Consider the following 20,415-nt stretch of genomic DNA (forward strand, 5'->3'; position numbering starts at 1 on the left):
GGGTATATGTCCTCCGAGGGTGCAGCCTGATGAAGCGGCCTATCTAGCCGGGAAACGCGTTGCTGTTGTTTCTTTTACAATAAAATACGGAATACCACTTTTACCTGTTCTGTCCTGTGTTCCTATTATTATCACCACCACCCATCTGCCAAGAGTGACTATCTACGCTCCACATCCATCCTAATTCGTGGTACAGTGATACTGTTTGTGATCGTAGCCATACGGAACCATCAGAGGCGTGTGGATTGCCTACTGTCGATTGCTGGACACGGAGTGACGTACGCTAGCTGGGGTGTGTCTGTCGGGCGACTCTGAACAGTCCCGATCCGCGCTTAGAGGCACGATTTGAGTGCCGCCTTGTCTGTGAGTATCTGGCACAAAGGGCTGGACTGAACACGTAGGGGTCTCTCACTGTTTGTACCTACGATACTGTTTTATGTTTTTGGCGCCTCTCTTCTTTTTTTCAAAAAAATATCCTGTAGCATATCAGTCTGACCCTGCCCAATGACAGTCCAGGGCTGAAATACCAGGCAATAGAAATATTTTTTTTTATTATTATTTTTTAAACACCCGGATTCAACTTATTGATATTAATGTGTTCTGCAGGGACAATCTGTTGACCCTTTGGAAAGGAAGTGCTATTCAGTATAGCTGTAAGTGGTGAAGGATTACATGATAGTAGTATTTGTGCCCATACAAATAAAGGTTTCAGCAATTTGATTCATGAAAGGCAATTTTATTCAAAATGGTTTCATGTCCCTATAAAGATAACAGCATGTGATGTCACTCCTTATGAAATGTATCGATAAGTGAAAATCTTTGGTTTGAAATGGTCATAAAGATTTGTTATACTTTCAGGCAAAGCAAAGCAAATTATCTCAAAAGTGCAGCACATTAATTGCCCACACGATCTCCAAAAGAAAAGTACAATTCCAAATGACCAGAATAAGGGCATAGCTCCTGAAAAAACGTCTCTCCATGAACCTGTTTATCAGAGTAATGACAGATTACAAAGTCTTGAAATGCAACTACAAAACACAAGAAAAGATATGGTAAGATTGTATTATATAAGTAGTTAACCTTGTTGAAATTATTTTTATTATATTAGCAGTTTCATATCCTAGGGTGGAAATACTACTAGGGCTTAAGATATTATTTATTGTTCTTTTTTAAAAAAAACATTGTTTTGTAGTTTAATTGTTGTTGGTCTCAATACTGGTTGACTCCTGGTTATAGAGCTTCTACTTTTTATGTCTATGATGCATGTTGTATGAAATCCTGTTGAGTATGAATAACAGTCTAATAGTTTGCATAGCAAAGTTATATAAGCAACCAGTAGAAAGGGCTTAGCTTCAGCCACTCTATGGTAAAACTCTATGGTAAACTAAGCTAGTTCTGTATAGCTAGAAGTCCTGTTCTGTACACAAACTAAAAGTGCATCAGTCTTTGGGTATGAAACATCCAAACAGTATGGACAGTAGTAGTAAGTGAATGGGGGACTGTGGTGTGTCCCCTGCTGTCAGTCAGTACTGCCTGATGCAGCCTAACTCTATAGGTTGCTTATATAACATTGATACACACACTTATGCCGCATATTGCTTAAGAGATGTGCACACTCCTGAGGGATAAAGCGAAAGAGGTACATTTAGTATTCTTAGAAGTAAATTGGAAAGATTTTAAAATATAATCATCTATACGAATCATAAAAGTTTAACCCCTTAATGACCAAGGACGTACGCCACACGTCCTCAAAAAAAAGACAGTTAATGACCGAGGACGTGTGGCGTACGTCCTTGGTCTGGAAAGCAGCTGGAAGCGATCCTGCACGCTTCCAGCTGCTTTCCGGTTATTGCAGTGATGCCTCGATATCGAGGCATCCTGCAATAACCCCCCTTGGCCATCCGATGCAGAGAGAGCCACTCTGTTGCCCTCTCTGCACCGGACATCGGTGGCCGGTATCGTTGGTGGGTGGGAGCAAGTCTGGGAGGCGGGTGGTCGGCCATCGATGTGCCGAATGGAGTGGAGGGGGGCGGGATCGGGGGCGGGAGGGGCGGGAGCGCGCACGGGAGCGCGCGCGTGCACGGGGGGGGGGGGGGGGGGGCGCGTGCACGGGGCGGGAGCGGGAGGGAACCGCTGCACTACAGAAAAATAAACTGGGAGAAGTAAAAGAAATAAAGTTTTTAAAGCTGTTAATAAACAGCTAAGGGACATGGAAGGGGTGGGGGGTTGATCTTGGGGGGGGGGGGGGGAAGCTACACTACAGAAAAGATCATTTAAAAAAATAAAAAGGCACATTTTTTTGACTACACTGGGTACTGGCAGACAGCTGCCAGTACCCAAGATGGCGCCCATTAAGGCAGAGGGGGAGGGTTAGAGAGCTGTTTGGTGGGGGATCAGTGAGGCTGGGAGCTAAGGGGGGATCCTACACAGCAGCATATGTAAATATGCTAAAAAAAACACAAATAAAGCCCAAATATAGCTTTTATTTTAGTACTGGCAGAGTTTCTGCCAGTACTTAAGATGGCGGGGACAATTGTGGGGTGGGGGAGGGAAGAGAGCTGTTTGGGAGGGATCAGGGGGTCTCATGTTTCAGGTGGGAGGCTGAGCTCTACACTAAAGCTAAAATTAACCCTGCAAGCTCCCTACAAGCTACATAATTAACCCCTTCACTGCTAGCCATAATACACTTGTGAAATGCAGCGGCATTTGGCGGCCTTCTAATTACCAAAAAGCAACGCCAAAGTCATATATGTCTGCTATTTCTGAACAAAGGGGATCCCAGAGAAGCATTTACAACCATTTGTGCCATAATTGCACAAGCTGTTTGTAAATGATTTCAGTGAGAAACCTAAAATTGTGAAAAATTTAACGTTTTTTTTAATTTGATCGCATTTGGCGGTGAAATGGTGGCATGAAATATACCAAAATTGGCCTAGATCAATACTAGGGGTTGTCTACTACACTACACTAAAGCTAAAATTATCCCTAAAGGCTCCCTACATGCTCCATAATTAACCCCTTCACTGCTGGGCATAATACACGTGTAGTGCGCAGTGGCATTTAGCAGCCTTCTAATTACTAAAAAGCAACGCCAAAGCCATATATGTCTGCTATTTCTGAACAAAGGGGATCCCAGAGAAGAATTTACAACCATTTAAGCCATAATTACACAAGCTGTTTGTAAATAATTTCAGTGAGAAACCAAAAGTTTGTGAAAAAAATTGTAAAAAAGTGAACGATTTTTTGTATTTAATCGCATTTGGCGGTGAAATGGTGGCATGAAATATACCAAAATGGGCCTAGATGAATACTTTGGGATGTCTACTAAAAAAAAATATATACATGTCAATGGATATTCAGAGATTCCTGAAAGATATTAGTGTTCTAATGTAACTAGCGCTAATTTTGAAAAATAATGGTTTGGAAATAGCAAAGTGCTAATTGTATTTATGGCCCTATAACTTACAAAAAAAGCAAAGAACATGTAAACATTGGGTATTTCTAAACTCAGGACAAAATTTAGAAACTATTTAGCATGGGTGTTTTTTGGTAGTTGTAGATGTGTAACAGATTTTGGGGGTCATAGTTAGAAAAAGTGTGTTTTTTTCAATTTTTTCCTCATATTTTATATTTTTTTTTATAGTAAATGATAAGATATGATGAAAATAATGGTATCTTTAGAAAGTCCATTTAATGGCGAGAAAAACGGTATATAATATGTGTGGGTACAGTAAATGAGTAAGAGGAAAATTACAGCTAAACACAAACACCGCAGAAATGTAAAAATAGCCTTGGTCCCAAACGGACAGAAAATGGAAAAGTGCTGTGGTCATTAAGGGGTTAATTTCGACTTTTATGTCTATTTAATACTTTTTGAGTTGAGTTTGATTTGCTTCTGAAAAAGGAACAGCCACTTGTTTAAGCAACCTAGGAATAGGAAAGCAGAGACAATCCATTACTTCTCCTATGGTGACGTTTACTATTAATACCATGCTGTAATTGTAAAAGAATTTTGGATAATTGCCCATGATTTAAATACTTGATTTGACAAATCTGATTTGTCTATTCATTTGTACTCCTTGCTGGAAGCCACACGACTTGATGTCAAGGCCCCTGCCTTCTTCATTCAATGATTTTGTGCCTTATGACTTAAACTTGTTTTTCAAATATTATGTCTAGTCAGTGCTTGGATGCTGAAGGAATAGAGTATCTGAGAGAGGAGTAATTTAAACTAGTAAATGGGGGGGTAGCATTAATATATCCACCTGCCCCCCACAATATCCCAAAACTGTTAGTCCAAGTTACAGTTCTAGAAATTCTAGTAGAAATGTTCTTTGTGCCATGAGCACACATGCTCACAGCTTAAGAAATCACTTCAATAATGACTAGGGACAATTTGGATTTAGTAGCCATAACAGAATCATGGTACAATGATTATCATGACTGGGACTTAGTCATACCTGGAACTAATGATGATGTGGAAACTGGGGATAAAAATCTGTTTAGAATAGGGGTTGTATATAGACCCCATTACAGGATGAAAGGCTGGAAATCTATTAATAGAAGAAATAACCAAACTGACCATGAAGGGTAAGGTTATAGTAAAGGGGAACTTTAAAGACCAGTAAATACAGTATATTTGCATGTTAACAAGACTTCAAATGAGTAGTAGATTTTTTTCTGACAAATTTCAAAGTTATGTCTATTTCCACTCCCACTGCATCATGTAACAGCCATCAGCCAATCACAAATGCATTTACGTATATTCTGTGAATTCTTGTACATGTTCAGTGTGAGCTGGAGACTTAAAAAGTGTAAATATAAAAAGACTATGCACATTTTGTTAATGGAAGTAAATTGGAAAGTTGTTTAAAATTGCATGCTCTATCTGAATCATGAAAGTTTAATTTTGGCTTGAGTGTCCCTTTAAGGGACTGGGAATAGCTGAAAATGTTAGCTCATAGATTAAATGGATATTACATAGTGCTGATCCAGTAAAAACAAATATGTTAAATCAAAGTAAACCTAAAAATATTGTGTATAAACAGCAAACAATTTACTTGCTTTCTTACATAATGAGCACTTGGAATTCTCTGTGTAGTCACTGCCCATAGTGTTATATGGGAGCTGACATCTTTGAAATCTAGGTTGTATTTTGACTGGTTGTATTTTGACTGTTCTAGGCATGATCAAGTGTTATATAATCTATTTATCTAATAGTAACCAGTCTCAAAGTTTTATGACATCAGGCTAAGATAAACCTTTCTGCAGAGACCCTCTCCTCCTTGTAACACTGTGCCAGGAAGTAAAGGAACCTCTGCAGACGAGAAATAGTATGGTACAGACAGTTTATAGATTACCTCCTGTTTATTTGTGGTGGACAAGACACGGCTCTGACCTATTTTATAGAAAATCTTGATAGAAACTCTGTGGGCATCAGTTTTACCTCTGAGGTACAAAGCTCAACAATTAATTTCTTAGATATCACATTGGAGGGAGTCCCAGGTCAGAAGATCAAAACGGAGGTATATCGTAAACCTATTTCAGGGAACTCGCTCCTACATGCCTCCAGCTGCCACCCCCGAAGGGTTTTCAAGGGTGTAGCTAAGGGACAATTCATCCGCCTAAAGAGAAATTGTACAGAAACGCTAGTTTATGAAAAACAAGCGGATGACTTGTCCAAAAGGCTGCAGGAGAGAGGATATATTACTTTGACTATATCTGAGGCTAGAAAAACTGTGAAAGGAAACAAAAGAGAGAACTTACTGGGACCCAGCAAAAATACCCAGAAAAGGACCCAGTTGAGTAAAGATTCCAACATTAAAACCACATTCATCATTGAATATTCAAGACAGTATAGCGAGATATGCCAGATAGTGGACAAACATTTCAAGCTCCTATCGTCTGATGACGGCCTATCAGACGTAGTTGAACAAGGGGTAAGGTTTTCATACAGAAGAAATAGGACTATAGGGAACATTGTGGCCCCGACAAGAATTAAAAGTAACATATCCTCTGGCTCTGCATGGCTCAGGTGTAATGGCACGTTTCAATGTCATCACCATACCTGTGTAGCTTGTGAGAGATTGAACACAGGATATACCTTTAGCTCAACAGCAACAGGTGAGGATTTCAAGATCAAATTTTGTCTTAATTGCAGACAAACGTATATAATATACGTAATCACATGCAAGGATTGGGCCCTCCAATACGTGGGGTTGACGACTAGAGAGGCCAGAACCTGCATCAAGGAGCACTTATCAGACATAAGAGCAGGCATATTAACTACGTCCCTCATAAATCACTTTTCAGGTGTACACCAGAAGGTTAGGTTCTTCTCTTGGACCATCATTGATAAGGTACCTCCTCAGAAAGGAGGAGAGGATAGGGTACGGAAATTAGGAGAGAGGGAGGCCTTCTGGATTTTCAAACTGAGGACGAGAATTCCAGAAGGCCTCAACTCAGAATTCAATCTCATTTATTTTTTTGGTAAACTCTACACCAGACAGTTTATAATTGTTGGATCTAGGGTAGGTTTTTTGCCCTGAGACACTGGGCACCCTGACCCTTGGGCCAAATGGCCATGTTGCATACATATATTTATATATTTCCTTCTGTTTAGTTTTAGGGAATTCCCATTGAACAGGGGTATATAGGTTCCCTTATTAGGGCATTACACAGTGGATGAGCTCCAACTTTAACTTTAGTACATATACATACAAGTAGCAAATACTTTGCAATCAAGTGCTTAGTTCAGTATGGCTAAGCTCCCCCTAAATATGGGCCAAAGTTGACTTACATTTTCCAGTGGGACCCCAGATAATGTAGGGTTTTGTTAAGTATATACACCAATCAGTGCGGATATACACTCCGTTCTAACTCCCTAACTTAACTTACCTTAATGGTGATTGAGTCTTTAGATCTAGCATAGGTGGTTAACATTAACGGGATGACACACTTTTCAGTGCAGTCCACAGGATGTTTAGTCTACTAGCCATAGGGGACATATGTAATCTCCTCCAGCAGTGTACAAGCATACGTTTTACACACTGCAACCCCCGTACACGTATCTCACTACAGCATACACAACAGTATTACTTAATATAGTGTATTTCTTTTAAGCATTCATTCCTTAATTGGCTCCCGTAGTGCTAATATGTTAGTATATTAAACTGAGCGCGGGTCACGATATCGGGTTCCCCCATTAGGTTCCCCCATTGCGTCCCATGTAATGTTTCATCTGGACGGACGAGTTCCAACACTGATTCCAACACTTACACATACATGTATTAAACATATAGAAATAAATTAGAGGTACTCCAAATCATGTAGCAAGTTAGTAAGTAATTACTCAACTACCTGAGCGGATATCCCTCCGTTTTGATTTCCTGACTGAATCTATCTATTTTTTGTATCGGGCTCTAATGTGAGCCAGCATTAGTATTTAACAGTAATGGGAAGACTCTAATAGTGTGGTCCACATGACGCTCTATTCATAGTCAGATAGGGTAACAGCAATCCCATATAGTAATATATATATGAATACACATCTCATATTGCGCCCTGAGTTTCGCTATCCTTTTTTAAGTTTGCATGTCTGCAACGTCCAATATAGTGCTTTCACTTAAGTATCTTTGTCCGTAACAGGTCCTGTGGTGTTAGCATTATAGTATACTTAAAGGAGTGGGTGTAGGGATATCATTATCTTCTGATTGGCCACGATGTAGGAGGGTGTATGCACCCGGTGCCCAATCAGGGAGGAGGCTGTTGATTTTAAGCACGTAAGTGAATATTAGTTTTAGCTTGGCTAGGAGTAAGGCAAAAGCCGAAACGCGTCAGCCTAAGTGTGTGACAGCCTCTTTATTTTGTATTCCTCTGTATTTTACCCCGGGGACACATATATATATATATATGTTACATATAACTTCGGATTGTTCATCCATTAAATCACATGTGCTTCCATTGTACTCTGTGCTCCTTGCATTTCTTTTTGCTAAATGAAGTAAAGGACACTGTGCAAATGTCGGGAATTTTTTTTTTTAAATAAATAAAGAATCCATTTAAATATATGAATACATATGTCAATGGATCCATACTGGGCCCTGTTCTGTTTTTTTTAATAAAGCTAGTCAAGTAAACTTGAAACTTTGGCCTCTATTTAACAAAGTCTGGCGGACCTCGCTGAATACGGAAAGCAATACGCTCTCCCTATTCAGCATTGCACCAGCAGCTCGCAAGAGCTGCTGGTGCAACGCCGCCCCCTGCAGAATCGCGGCCAATCGGTCGCCAGCAGGGGGTGTCAATCAACCGATCGTATTGGATCGGGTTGAATTGCGGCGATGTCTGTCCGCCTGCTCAGAGCAGGCGGACAGGTTATGGAGCAGCAGTCTTTAGACCGCTGCTTCATAACTGCTGTTTCTGGCGAGCCTGCAGCCTCGCCAGAAACACAGGGCTTTAAGCTCTATCCGGAGCATTATAGATAGGCCCCTTTGTGTTAACTTTGTATTTGTAAACTGGTTTTATTTTAGATCCAGAGCCCTGAATATGGGCGAGCTGCTGCTCTCCAGTCCACCCATCCATTGAGAGCGTTCCCTGCCTTGTTTTTAGTTCCGGAAGTTCAGCGCATGCACAGTATAATATCCACCCCCCCCTGCTAGACTGTATTGTTATTTGTAGAAGTGTGGGAGTAACAGAGCAGAAGAGCTTTATAAAGGGGCAGGTGACCTGAAATGTTTCACTGGAAAGCTAATAAAAGTCTCACAAACTGCTCTAATTGGTGTGCGGTTCCATTACTGTGAAATAAGAGCAGGCATGCTTTCAAGAAGCGGTAGGAAAGCGGGAGTTGGAGTGAGAATATAGAGTGCACTCGCAGTGCAGAGGTGGTGGTGGGCTGTTGATTTATGATTGGATGCGGCTTAACATTAGGAATTGGGGAAAAAGATGAGGAATAGAGCGGGACAGTCATCCTATAGTAATATTGTGGGTATGTTGGCGATAAAAAATTTATATTTATAAAGAGTAAAAATATAATTATTAATTCATTATTGTTTTTTTAATTAACTTTTACAGACCCTTTAAAACCTTCAAATATGCAGTACATAATCAATGACAAAAAAGTCAGCATTTACAGCTGTACAAAGCAAAACAATAAGGCCTAGATTTAGAGTTCGGCGGTAGCCGTCAAAACCAGCGTTAGAGGCTCCTAACGCTGGTTTTGGCCGCCCGCTGGTATTTGGAGTCAGTGATTAAAGGGTTGGATCAGCCAATCGGATTGAACTTGATTCTGATTGGCTGATTCCATCAGCCAATCAGAAAATTCCTACCTTAATTCCGATTGGCTGATAGAATCCTATCAGCCAATCGGAATTCGAGGGACGCCATCTTGGATGACGTCCCTTAAAGGAACCGTCATTCGTCGGGAGACATCGGAAGAAGAGGATGGATCCGCGTCGCCTGCTTCAAGATGGACCCGCTCCGCACCGGATGGAAGAAGATCGAAGATGCCGCTTGGAGAAGATGTTTGCCGGTCCGGATGTCCTCTTCTTGCCGGATAGGAGGAAGACTTTGGACCCTCTTCTGGACTTCTTCAGTGGATGTCTAGCCCCCGCTTGGGTTGGATGAAGATCTTGGAGCCAGGACGGATCGGTGAACCTGGCATGGTGAAGACAAGGTAGGAAGATCATCAGGGGCTTAGTGTTAGGTTTATTTAAGGGGGGTTTGGGTTAGATTAGGGGTATGTGGGTGGTGGGTTGTAATGTTGGGGGGGGGGGTATTGTATGTTTTCTTTTACAGGCAAAAGAGCTGAACTTCTTGGGGCATGCCCCGCAAAGGGCCCTGTTCAGGGCTGGTAAGGTAAAAGAGCTTGTAACTTTTTAAATTTAGAATAGGGTAGGGAATTTATTATTTTGGGGGGCTTTGTTATTTTATTAGGGGGCTTAGAGTAGGTGTAATTAGTTTAAAATTGTTGTAATATTTTTCTTATGTTTGTAAATATTTTTTTATTTTCTGTAACTTAGTTCTTTTTTATTTTTTGTACTTTAGCTAGTTTATTTAATTGTATTTATTTGTAGCAATTGTGTTTAATTTATTTATTGATAGTGTAGTGTTAGGTTAATTGTAGGTAATTGTAGGTAGTTTATTTAATTATTTTATTGATAGGGTAGTGTTAGGTTTAATTATATCTTAGGTTAGGATTTATTTTACAGGTAATTTTGTTATTATTTTAACTAGGTAGCTATTAAATAGTTCTTAACTATTTAATAGCTATTGTACCTGGTTAAAATAAATACCAAGTTGCCTGTAAAATAAATATTAATCCTAAAATAGCTAAAATATAATTATAATTTATATTGTAGCTATATTAGGGTTTATTTTATAGGTAAGTATTTAGCTTTAAATAGGAATCATTTATTTAATAAGAGTTAATTTATTTCGTTATATGTAAATTATATTTAAGTTAGGGGGGTGTTAGTGTTAGGGTTAGACTTAGCTTTAGGGGTTAATACATTTATTAGAATAGCGGTGAGCTCCGATCGGAAGATTAGGGGTTAATAATTGAAGGTAGGTGTCGGCGATGTTAGGGAGGGCAGATTAGGGGTTAATACTATTTATGATAGGGTTAGTGAGACGGATTAGGGGTTAATAACTTTATTATAGTAGCGCTCAGGACCGCTCGGCAGATTAGGGGTTAATAAGTGTAGGCAGGTGTCGGCGACGTTGTGGGGGGCAGATTAGGGGTTAATAAATATAACATAGGGGTCGGCGATGTTAGGGCAGCAGATTAGGGGTACATAGGGATAACGTAGGTTGCGGCGGTTTACGGAGCGGCAGATTAGGGGTTAAAACTGTAATGCAGGGGTCAGCGATAGCGGGGGAGGAAGATTAGGGGTTAATAAGTGTAAGGTTAGGGGTGTTTAGACTTGGGGTTCATGTTAGGGTGTTAGGTGCAGACGTAGGAAGTGTTTCCCCATAGGAAACAATGGGGCTGCGTTAGGAGCTGAACGCTGCTTTTTTGCAGGTGTTAGGTTTTTTTTCAGCTCAAACAGTCCCATTGTTTCCTATGGGAGAATCGTGCACGAGCACGTTTTTGAGGCTGGCCGCGTCCGTAAGCAACTCTGGTATCGAGAGTTGCATTTGCGGTAAAAATGCCCTACGCTCCTTTTTTGGAGCCTAACGCAGCATTTGTTTTAACTCTCGATACCAGAGTTAAATTTATGGTGCGGCCAGAAAAAAGCCCGCGGAGCGTTAACAGCCCTTTTACCGCCGAACTCTAAATCTAGGCCTAACATTGGAAAACGTTGAGTAAATCTAGATATCAGTGTCATATGTAGTGCTAATAATTGGCTGGAGGAAATATGTTGATGCCAGGGATCTTTTTATTTTATTTTATTTTTTTTATCTTGTTTAGCACTTACTCTGGTTTATTGTGTCCTAGGGGAGATTTTTTTAACTGAGTGCAATATTTTAAAGGACCACTAAACACAGCTGTATAGAATAATCAAAACATGCATAATAAATAGACAATGCAAAAGCATTTTTTCTGACAAATTTCAAAGTTTGTTTAATTTACCTACCCACTGCATCATGTGACAGCCATTAGCCAATCATAAAATGCATATATGAAACTTGCACATGCTCAGTAGGAGCTGGTGCCTTTAAAAAGTTTGTGTATAAAAATTATTGTGCATATTTAGATAATGGATGTGAATTGGAAAGTTGTTTAAAATTGTGTGTTCTATCTGAGTAATAAAAGTCCTTTAACCCTTTAAGGACACAGCTTTCTGTTTGCTCAATTGTTTTATGACGGAAAAATTCCGTCATATGTCCTTAAGAGGTTAAACGAAGCAATTAAATAATTATGCGTGTGAGCAGGCTGGGATGACGTGAACAAATTTGAGATCAGAATATAATAAAGATGTAAATAAATAGTATTTGAGTGAAGCAATATAAAGTATTGAGGATAAAATGAATGAGAGAAATGAAAAAAGCATACCAAGAACAAAATAGTAGATGGAGTAGTTGGGGAGTAGAATTAAATTTGGGTGGAGCATAGTGAGCTGACAGATTAAATCAGTGTTTACTGTGGGACAAGATACAATGAGGAGAAATTATAAATTAATATGAGAGTGTAAATAGCTATGTGTATGTAACTCTGTACATGGTGTTTGGGTGTGTATGGTTGTGTAAGTGTATGGTGTGCATGCTTAGTGATGAGTTTGTGTATGTGCACATGCTAAGTGATGAGATAGTTTAAAAGTGCATGCTCAGTTATGCGTTTGTATAAATATTTATGCTTAGCTATGTATATGTGTGCATGCTTAGCTATGAGTTTATGTATGTGTGCATGCTTAGCTAAGAGTTTGTCTATATAGGCATTCTTAGCTATGCATTTGTGCATGTGTGCATGCTTAGCTATACATTTGTGTATGTATGCATGCTTAGCTATGCATGTGTGTATGTGTGCATGCTTAGCTAAGAGTTTGTCTATATAGGCATTCTTAGCTATGCATTTGTGCATGTGTGCATGCTTAGCTATGCATTTGTGTATGTGTGCATGCTTACCTATACATTTGTGTATGTGTGCATGCTTAGCTATACATTTGTGTATGTATGCATGATTAGCTATGCATGTGTGTATGTGTGCATGCTTAGCTATGCATTTGTGTATGTATGCATGCTTAGCTATACATTTGTGTATGTGTGCATGCTTAGCTATGCATTTGTATATGTGTGCATGCTTAGCTATGAGTTTGTATATGTGTGCATTCTTAGCTATGCATTTGTATATGTGTGCATGCTTAGCTATGCATTTGTATATGTGTGCATGCTTAGTTATGCATTTGTATATAAGTGCATGCTTAGCTATGCATTTGTGTATGTGTGCATGCGTAGCTACGTTTTTGTGTATATGTGCATGCTTAGCTATGCATTTGTGTATGTGTGCATGCTTAGCTATGAGTTTGTATATGTGTGCATTCTTAGCTATGCATTTGTATATGTGTGCATGCTTAGCTATACATTTGTATATGTGTGCATGCTTAGCTATACATTTGTATATGTGTGCATGCTTAGCTATGAGTTTGTCTATATAAGCATTCTTAGGTATGTATTTGTATATGTGTGAATTCTTAGCTATGCATTTGTATATGTGTGCATGCTTAGCTATACATTTGTGTATGTGTGCATGCTTAGCTATACATTTGTATATGTGTGCATGCTTAGCTATACATTTGTATATGTGTGCATGCTTAGCTATACATTTGTGTATGTGTGCATGCTTTGCTATACATTTGTATATGTGTGCACGCTTAGCTATGCATTTGTGTATGTGTGCATGCTTAGCTATACATTTGTGTATGTGTGCATGCTTAGCTATACATTTGTATATGTGTGCATGCTTAGCTATACATTTGTATATGTGTGCATGCTTAGCTATACATTTGTGTATGTGTGCATGCTTTGCTATACATTTGTATATGTGTGCATGCTTAGCTATACATTTGTATATGTGTGCATGCTTAGCTATACATTTGTGTATGTGTGCATGCTTTGCTATACATTTGTATATGTGTGCATGCTTAGCTATACATTTGTATATGTGTGCATGCTTAGCTATACATTTGTATATGTGTGCATGCTTAGCTATACATTTGTATATGTGTGCATGCTTAGCTATACATTTGTGTATGTGTGCATGCTTTGCTATACATTTGTATATGTGTGCATGCTTAGCTATGCATTTGTATATGTGTGCATGCTTAGCTATACATTTGTATATGTGTGCATGCTTAGCTATACATTTGTGTATGTGTGGCAAACTAGAAAAATCAATTGCTTTCTGCAATTGAAAGAGTGTACTGGTAGCACTCAACAGCAAAACATAGGTGAATTGGCCTGATATACCTAGGTATTCGGCCCCTGACAGGACGATTTAAAACTTAACTTTTATTAGTCTATTGATAAAAAAAGAAAAAGGATATTAAAATCCCAACTGGTGTAGAAATGAGAGAATGTAACTTCAGAGGAGAATACTCTGATAGGTAAGCGATATGCTTTCCAGATTGTGTCTATTTAGGGGGAGGAGAAGATAATTTCACATGTAATAATTCCCAAACTTATAGGATTGTGTTTCTTTCTTGTTGCTACCTCCCTCTAGTGGGTAAATTCCTCACAGATAAAAGAGGTGAGTGAGACTACTAAATAGAGAACCCCCACTTGTAATTTCCAATGTAATATACTACTATAGGAGTCACGAATATTGATATTTGTACTTTGAAGTATCACACAATGGTCACCTTACACCACAATAGGTTTTATATTCAAAAATAGAAAATAAAATGATATTGTTCGGGTGTGTAACCCCCAATGCTGGGCACTATGTTAATGATTCTTTACTATTGAAAGGACACAAATGATAGTGTCCTGTGAACTGTTTTAATTTATAATAATACCACCAGTGAAACCAAGTTTGTTAATACTCAGTGAGAGTGCAGCAGATATTTTAATTGGGGTTTTCCAATAGGTGTTGCGAGTTGCTACAGAATACTCTATAGGTGATTCAATTTTATAGAGTCCTGGTTACGTTTTAATATTACACTATATTTGTGCTTGATTTTTCTGTATTGATTATCTTAGGTGGATACCGCGTTGTCATATGTATTAGTGAAGGTCTATTTATAAGATTACCAAATGCGGTATGAAGTTATGTTGAATGTATTAAGCCTGGGGGAAACCCCTGTTTTGATACTGCCGGTTATATAAAGCCGCTATTTGTACATTATGTTCAATGCGGTTCACTTGAATATGCAATGTTAGAGCAATTCTGATAAGCAGTAGATTTGTATCTGATCAGTGTGTTTTGTGCACTGTATGACTCTGGAAATAACTTTGTAACTTCAGGATACTTGTTGTTTATATATTTATAGTGTAGTCGTTACACCGTTTGTAAATGACTCTCCGGTACTATCACAATTATATTCCAGGTTACCGGGTATTAGTTTTTAGTAGGGTCTCTATGCATTAGATGCTTAATTTAATTTGAGCTAAATCGACTTACAGCTTTTTGGTCTAAGTGCTTCATATAAAGTTATGCACTATATATTTAAGTACCGGATGTGGTTTCGGCTGAGTCGGCTCACCGCTTAAGTCTAAGGTGCCTATTTGTTATTGGGCACCGTTCGGTAATTGCGTTAAAGAAGGAATACCTTCATTGATAGAATTGCATAGATCTAAAGTGGCTCGGTTAGCTATGTCTCACTCACACACAGGCATACCATTTAAGTTAAATTCTAGTAAAACATTCTGCTACCATTTCACACAGTGGTTAAGTTTAAAAAAGGAGAATAATCTCCAGCTTCCCTGACATGTTTCGCCACTAAAGGCTTTGTCAAAGGTGGGGCGCCCGCCTTTCCAAGGGCTTTTTATTGGCTGGCAATTGAAAGGCTGGTCTCTATCATCAATTCTGATTGGTTACCTTCCTTGCTATGTTATTGATGGAAGGAGGAGGTGTGTTTGTCTGCCGTGATCTGATAGGCTTCTGTTACTTGTATTCATTGTTTACTGTCGTATAACTGAGAGGATATAAGTATGCCTGTTTATGTTTTTGAATGCGAACGGGGGAAACAAGGGGGAGAGAGAGGAAGGCATACTTATATCCTCTCAGTTATACGACAGTAAACAATGAATACAAGTAACAGAAGCCTATCAGATCACGGCAGACAAACACACCTCCTCCTTCCATCAATAACATAGCAAGGAAGGTAACCAATCAGAATTGATGATAGAGACCAGCCTCTCAATTGCCAGCCAATAAAAAGCCCTTGGAAAGGCGGGCGCCCCACCTTTGACAAAGCCTTTAGTGGCGAAACATGTCAGGGAAGCTGGAGATTATTCTCCTTTTTTAAACTTAACCACTGTGTGAAATGGTAGCAGAATGTTTTACTAGAATTTAACTTAAATGGTATGCCTGTGTGTGAGTGAGACATAGCTAACCGAGCCACTTTAGATCTATGCAATTCTATCAATGAAGGTATTCCTTCTTTAACGCAATTACCGAACGGTGCCCAATAACAAATAGGCACCTTAGACTTAAGCGGTGAGCCGACTCAGCCGAAACCACATCCGGTACTTAAATATATAGTGCATAACTTTATATGAAGCACTTAGACCAAAAAGCTGTAAGTCGATTTAGCTCAAATTAAATTAAGCATCTAATGCATAGAGACCCTACTAAAAACTAATACCCGGTAACCTGGAATATAATTGTGATAGTACCGGAGAGTCATTTACAAACGGTGTAACGACTACACTATAAATATATAAACAACAAGTATCCTGAAGTTACAAAGTTATTTCCAGAGTCATACAGTGCACAAAACACACTGATCAGATACGAATCTACTGCTTATCAGAATTGCTCTAACATTGCATATTCAAGTGAACCGCATTGAACATAATGTACAAATAGCGGCTTTATATAACCGGCAGTATCAAAACAGGGGTTTCCCCCAGGCTTAATACATTCAACATAACTTCATACCGCATTTGGTAATCTTATAAATAGACCTTCACTAATACATATGACAACGCGGTATCCACCTAAGATAATCAATACAGAAAAATCAAGCACAAATATAGTGTAATATTAAAACGTAACCAGGACTCTATAAAATTGAATCACCTATAGAGTATTCTGTAGCAACTCGCAACACCTATTGGAAAACCCCAATTAAAATATCTGCTGCACTCTCACTGAGTATTAACAAACTTGGTTTCACTGGTGGTATTATTATAAATTAAAACAGTTCACAGGACACTATCATTTGTGTCCTTTCAATAGTAAAGAATCATTAACATAGTGCCCAGCATTGGGGGTTACACACCCGAACAATTTCATTTTATTTTCTATTTTTGAATATAAAACCTATTGTGGTGTAAGGTGACCATTGTGTGATACTTCAAAGTACAAATATCAATATTCGTGACTCCTATAGTAGTATATTACATTGGAAATTACAAGTGGGGGTTCTCTATTTAGTAGTCTCACTCACCTCTTTTATCTGTGAGGAATTTACCCACTAGAGGGAGGTAGCAACAAGAAAGAAACACAATCCTATAAGTTTGGGAATTATTACATGTGAAATTATCTTCTCCTCCCCCTAAATAGACACAATCTGGAAAGCATATCGCTTACCTATCAGAGTATTCTCCTCTGAAGTTACATTCTCTCATTTCTACACCAGTTGGGATTTTAATATCCTTTTTCTTTTTTTATCAATAGACTAATAAAAGTTAAGTTTTAAATCGTCCTGTCAGGGGCCGAATACCTAGGTATATCAGGCCAATTCACCTATGTTTTGCTGTTGAGTGCTACCAGTACACTCTTTCAATTGCAGAAAGCAATTGATTTTTCTAGTTTGCCTCTCCTAGTGTACAGCACCTAAGTCCCCGCATATATTGCCTTTTGTTATCTCTCAAATTCCAGGAGAATATAACACATAGAGGGACACAGCTATTGTAGTGCCGTTGTTGTTTTTCTTTTTTGTTCTCTCAATTTGTGTATGTGTGCATGCTTAGCTATACATTTGTATATGTGTGCATGCTTAGCTATACATTTGTGTATGTGTGCATGCTTTGCTATGCATTTCTGTATGTTTGCATGCTTAGCTATACATTTGTGTATGTTTGCATGCTTAGCTATACATTCGTATATGTGTGCATGCTTAGCTTTGAATTTGTATATATGTGCTTGCTTAGTTATGCATTTGTGTATGTGTGCATGCTTTGTGTATCTGTGCATTTGTGTATGTGTGCATGCTTAGCTATGCATTTGTGTATGTGTGCATGCTTAGCTATACATTCGTATATGTGTGCATGCTTAGCTTTGAGTTTGTATATATGTGCATGCTTAGCTATGCATTTGTGTGTGTGCATGCTTAGTTATGCATTTGTGTATGTGTGCATGCTTAGCTATGAGTTTGTATATGTGTGCATTCTTAGCTATGCATTTGTATATGTGTGCATGCTTAGCTATGAATTTGTATATGTGTGCATGCTTAGCTATGAATTTGTATATGTGTGCATGCTTAGCTATACATGTGTGTATGGGTGCATGCTTAGCTATGCATTTGTGTATGTGTGCATGCTTAGCTATGCATTTGTGTATGTGTGCATGCTTAGCTATGCATTTGTGTATGTGCGCATGCTTAGTTATGCATTTGTGTATGTGTGCATGCTTAGCTATACATTTGTGTATGTGTGCATGCTTAGCTATACATTTGTATATGTGTGCATGCTTAGCTTTGAGTTTGTATATATAGGCATTCTTAGCTATGCATTTGTATATGTGTGCATGCTAAGCTATGCATTTGTGTATGTGTGCATGCTTAGCTATGCATTTGTGTATGTGTGCATGCTTAGCTATGCTTGTGTGTATGTGTGCATGCTTAGCTATACATTTTTATATGTGTGCATGCTTAGCTTTGAGTTTGTATATATGTGCATGCTTAGCTATGCATTTGTGTATGTGTGCATGCTTAGTTATGCATTTGTGTATGTGTGCATGCTTAGCTTTGAGTTTGTCTATATAGGCATTCTTAGCTATGCATTTGTGTATGTGTGTATGCTTAGTTATGCATTTGTGTATGTTTGCATGCTTAGGTATGAATTTGTATATGTGTGCATGCTTAGTTATGCATTTGTGTATGTGTGCATGCTTAGCTATGCATTTGTGTATGTGTGCATGCTTAGCTATACATTTTTTATATGTGTGCATGCTTAGCTATACATTTGTGTATAGGTGCATGCTTAGCTATACATTTGTGTATGTGTGCACGCTTAGCTATGCATTTGTGTATGTGTGTATGCTTAGCTATGCATTTGTGTATGTGTGTATGCTTAGCTATGCATTTGTGTATGTGTGTATGCTTAGCTATGCATTTGTGTATGTGTGTATGCTTAGCTATGCATTTGTGTGTGTGTGCATGCTTAGCTATGCATTTGTGTATGTGTGTATGCTAAGCTATGCATTTGTGTATGTGTTTATGCTTAGCTATGTATGTGTGCATGCTTAGCTATGCATTTTTGTATGTGTGTATGCTTAGCTATGCATTTGTGTATGTGTGTATGCTTAGCTATGCATTTGTGTATGTGTGTATGCTTAGCTATGCATTTGTATATGTGTGCATGCTTAGTTATGCATTTGTATATGTGTGCATGCTTAGCTATGCATTTGTATATGTGTGCATGCTTAGCTATACATTTGTGTATGTGTGCATGCTTAGCTATGCATTTGTGTATGTGTGCATGCTTAGCTATGCATTTGTGTATGTGTGTATGCTTAGCTATGCATTTGTATATGTGTGCATGCTTAGCTATACATTTGTGTTTGTGTGCATGCTTATCAATGCATTTCTATATGTGTGTGTATGCTTAGATATTAGTTTGTGTATGTGTGCATGTTTAGCTATGAGTTTGTATACTTGTGCATACCTATCTAACGCCTAGATTTAGAGTTGGGCGGTAGCCGTGAAAACCAGCGTTAGAGGCTCCTAACGCTGGTTTTTACCGCCCTCTGGTATTTGGAGTCAAGTATGAGTTAACACTAAGCGCCTAATGCTAAAGGGACCCTTTGCTTTAATAAATTGACCCCTAGCGGTCAAACGAATAGATAATCAGAAAGAAAGTAATTAAAGCGCCAAAGAACAAAAGGCCGTGTCCAGAATTTATGAAAAATATATATATCAATTTATTCAGTACAATATCATATAAGAATTAACATACCATTAAAACAGTAAAATAATAATCAAGGATCCAAGATTTTACAATAAGTTTAAAACCAATTCTCCAAATTAAAATTGAAGCAATTCTTTACTTAAACAGTCTTTTCAGGTAACAGTTGAAAACAATCGTGTGAAATGTCTGGCAGTGTGATGTGTTTTATTTCTGCTTGAGAGACAATTCAGTGTAGTGGATCTGTCTGCTGTTGAATGAATATTTTGAATGGATTGGTGCAATATAAATGTGCTTGTGTGGCTGTTTGTGGATGTCTTCAAATAAACATTTGTGAGTAGAAGTGCCAAAAAATAATAATTGTGTCTTCAAATTGAGTGTTTAAAATTTTGAAAAAATAGTTGAAAAACAAATCATACAAATGATAATCAAAGAACAGTGTGAACACACAATCTTAATAAAACAATTGTAAATCAACGATCTTCAAATTATGTGCAGTATTATTCAAAGAAAATAACAATAAATGGTGAAAAAAATGGTGAAAAAAACTTGCAAGTTAAAGAAAAAGGAAAAATAGTCCTGAATAAGTGTGAACAGTCACACAACCATAGGAAATGTCAGATTGAGATATATGTGTATACTTGTTTTTCCTCCCAAATGAGATGCAGTGGTTTACTCCCAGTGTTT

General features: G+C 38.3%; 1 protein-coding gene across 1 annotated transcript in view; it reads left to right on the forward strand.

Annotated features, from left to right (window-relative positions):
• CEP72 (centrosomal protein 72) overlaps nucleotides 1-20,415 on the forward strand; it is a 257,419-nt gene that overhangs the window by 208,162 nt on the left and 28,842 nt on the right. Inside the window, exon 11 of the mRNA XM_053715788.1 lies at nucleotides 859-1,052. Coding sequence (XP_053571763.1) covers nucleotides 859-1,052 — 194 coding nt within the window. The remainder of the gene's footprint in view (nucleotides 1-858; nucleotides 1,053-20,415) is intronic.

Source organism: Bombina bombina, chromosome 5, assembly GCF_027579735.1.
Source record: "Bombina bombina isolate aBomBom1 chromosome 5, aBomBom1.pri, whole genome shotgun sequence".
Taxonomy (NCBI): domain Eukaryota; kingdom Metazoa; phylum Chordata; class Amphibia; order Anura; family Bombinatoridae; genus Bombina; species Bombina bombina.